The sequence below is a fragment of the Cebus imitator genome, unplaced genomic scaffold, assembly GCF_001604975.1.
Source record: "Cebus imitator isolate Cc_AM_T3 unplaced genomic scaffold, Cebus_imitator-1.0 Scaffold99, whole genome shotgun sequence".
Classification (NCBI taxonomy): Eukaryota; Metazoa; Chordata; class Mammalia; order Primates; family Cebidae; genus Cebus; species Cebus imitator.
In genome coordinates this window covers 4,857,205-4,859,676 of record NW_016107414.1, presented here as the reverse complement: position 1 = coordinate 4,859,676, position 2,472 = coordinate 4,857,205, and the positions used below count along the sequence as shown (strand labels likewise).

At 36.7% G+C, this 2,472-nt stretch overlaps 1 protein-coding gene across 4 annotated transcripts in view; it reads right to left on the bottom strand.

Moving 5' to 3' along the window:
• The window catches only part of PTCD3 (pentatricopeptide repeat domain 3), a 30,874-nt gene that overhangs the window by 26,288 nt on the left and 2,114 nt on the right, over positions 1-2,472 (bottom strand). Inside the window, exons 2-3 of one of the 4 annotated variants that reach the window (XM_017536631.2) lie at positions 2,209-2,261; positions 2,077-2,113 (exon numbers count right to left, since the gene is read on the bottom strand). The exons of 1 other annotated variant lie outside the window; for it this stretch is intronic. In XM_017536631.2, coding sequence (XP_017392120.1) covers positions 2,077-2,113; positions 2,209-2,261 — 90 coding nt within the window. Of the gene's footprint in view, positions 1-2,076; positions 2,114-2,208; positions 2,262-2,472 lie in introns of those variants that run through there. 2 more of the 4 variants (XM_037741364.1, XM_017536633.2) reach the window with 2 other exon arrangements.

Sequence of the window (2,472 nt, the reverse complement as noted above, 5' to 3'; positions counted from 1 at the left end):
AAAAAAAAAAGAAAGAAAAAAGGTAAAGAAGAAAAGAACAAAAAGTTTTGTTAGCATACTTTCCTAATATGTTGAACAAATGCTAGTGAAAAAATGATGACCTTCAGATTACTCTCTAGTTCTCTGTTAAAAGGTTACTTTAAAAAGTTATCATGTATTATCTTTAAAAAATAAACTAGAACATTACAGGTTAAGCTAAAGTGTCTGGTGTCATCTTATGACCTGTCTCCACCATGAATTTGGCATTTGTATTTCCAGAACTTTTTTACACATGTATCTCCCTAAGAAATAACTGTATACATGCTGTCATTCTGCATGTGTCTGTGTAAGCTGGACTGCACTATCCATGTTATCAAACATAAATAATTAATTCTTTTCAATGTAAAAAGCTATTGTATAATAAGCTTTTAAAATTATCCATTCAATTTTCTTTTTCTCTTTTTTTTTTTTTTTTTCGAAAAATGCAAATCTACGGAGTGGTTATTTCTACAGTAGTTTTCACAACAACAATATTACCATATTTTCACTGTTCCTTTTTTTTAAGGTACTAACACTCTATCACCCTGGCTGGACTGCAGTGGCGTGATCTCAACTCACTGCTACATCTGCCGTCTAGGTTCAAGTAAGTCTCCTGCCACAGCCTCCCAAGCACCTGGGATTATAGGCACCTGCCACTGTGCCTGGCTAATTTTTATAGTTTTAGTAGAGTTGAGGTTTCAGCATCTTGGCCAGGATGGTCTTGAATTCCTGACCTTGTGATCCACACACCTCGGCTTCCGAAAGTGCTGTGATTACAGGTATGAGCCATTGCACCTAGCCTCCATCCACTTTTCAATGGGCATTCAGGTTGTTTCAACCTGTTACTATTCCCAAGTAATAAAGAACAGTCTTGTCCACGTATATATGCAAATATTCCTTCAAAGTGGCTAACCAGTAAGGTATGCACATTTCCAATTCTGATTCTACCAAATTTCCCTCCAAAGAGCCGTTCCAATTTACTGTCCCATAAACAAATGTATTTCTCCAAATCCTCTCTGCCAATCTGGTAAGTTTTAATTTGCACTTCTTTTACAATCCCAGTTACCTACGTATTGACATAACTGGGCTCCCTGCCCTCCCTAAAATAATTACACAATTCAGATTAACGAAGTTTTTTTTTTTTTTTTTGAGACGGAGTTTCACTCTTGTTGCCCAGGCTGGAGAGCAACAGCACGATCTTGGCTCACTGCAACCTCTGCCTCTCAGGTTCAAGTGATTCTCCTGTCTCAGCCTCCCTAGTAGCTGGGATTATAGGCAGTCACCACCACACCTCGCTAATCTTGTACTTTTAGTAGAGTCGGGGTTTCTCCATGCTGGTCAGGCTGGTCTTGAACTTCCAATCCCAGGTGATCTGCCCGCCTCAGCCTCCCACAGTGCTGGGATTATAGGCATGAGCCACTGCGCCCGGCCTTAAGGAAGTTTTTTAAAAACACTTTTTAAATAAACCCAACTCTTTAGATCACACAATTCTAAGACCTAGCTTTTTGAGGGGCTATTAAATGTGTTCATTAGTACTACGCTATAACAAGCACTTCTGCAAAGTTTTAGTTCCTACATATTCAACAAATGTTGAATAAATGAGATGAGTCAATTTGTTCAAGGCATTTTTATCCAGTGAATAAAAAAGGTAAATTGTGCTGTCCACACCGTTTATTTTATTTTACCTCATTAGAGATAATAAAGATAATTTTATCTGATCTTCCAACCATTTGAGAACTTCCTTAAAAAAATTTCTTCTAATGATGTTCGTGTATAACCATGTATAATGATTAACCATGTAAGTATTAGCCCACACTAATTCAAAATCTTTTTCAATTTTTCTTTCAAGTAAATCTCATTCCTTGTTCACTCACTACTCCGCTCCAACTTTCTATTTTTTTGTCCTTTAAACTCCCAGCTTCTCCCTGCTCAGCTACTCTCTCTTGAAGAATGCTCTCCTACTGCTCTTCCTGTCACTGTCTCCTTACCTAACCCTTATGTTCTCTCTGATAATAAGCACTCAATCATTTGCTGAATGAACACTGACAGAATACTTACCAAGTTTTCTTTTTTGGAATTACTATTTCTTCAATCCCTAATGTAAAAATAAAATATGAATCAGTTTCCTCGTATGCAATAGAATTCAAGGTGTTGATATAAAAATGGAATTCAATAGATTTTAAAATATACCTGTTGTATCAGTTCCTTCAACCTTTGAGAGGGTTGCACTTCCAGAATAAAATCTGCAAAAAATAAACGCCTTAACGCTAATCCTCACTAATGAAGTACCCAGCTCACCTACACCTGTATGTATTTTGAGCCCACATTCATACAATTATCGCAGATTAAACTAGATAATTCATGTTAATGTATGCTGAGAAGACATAGTCTGTATCATTAAGGAATGGACACAAGATATGGGGAAGACTGTCAACAGTTTTTTTTTTTTTTTTT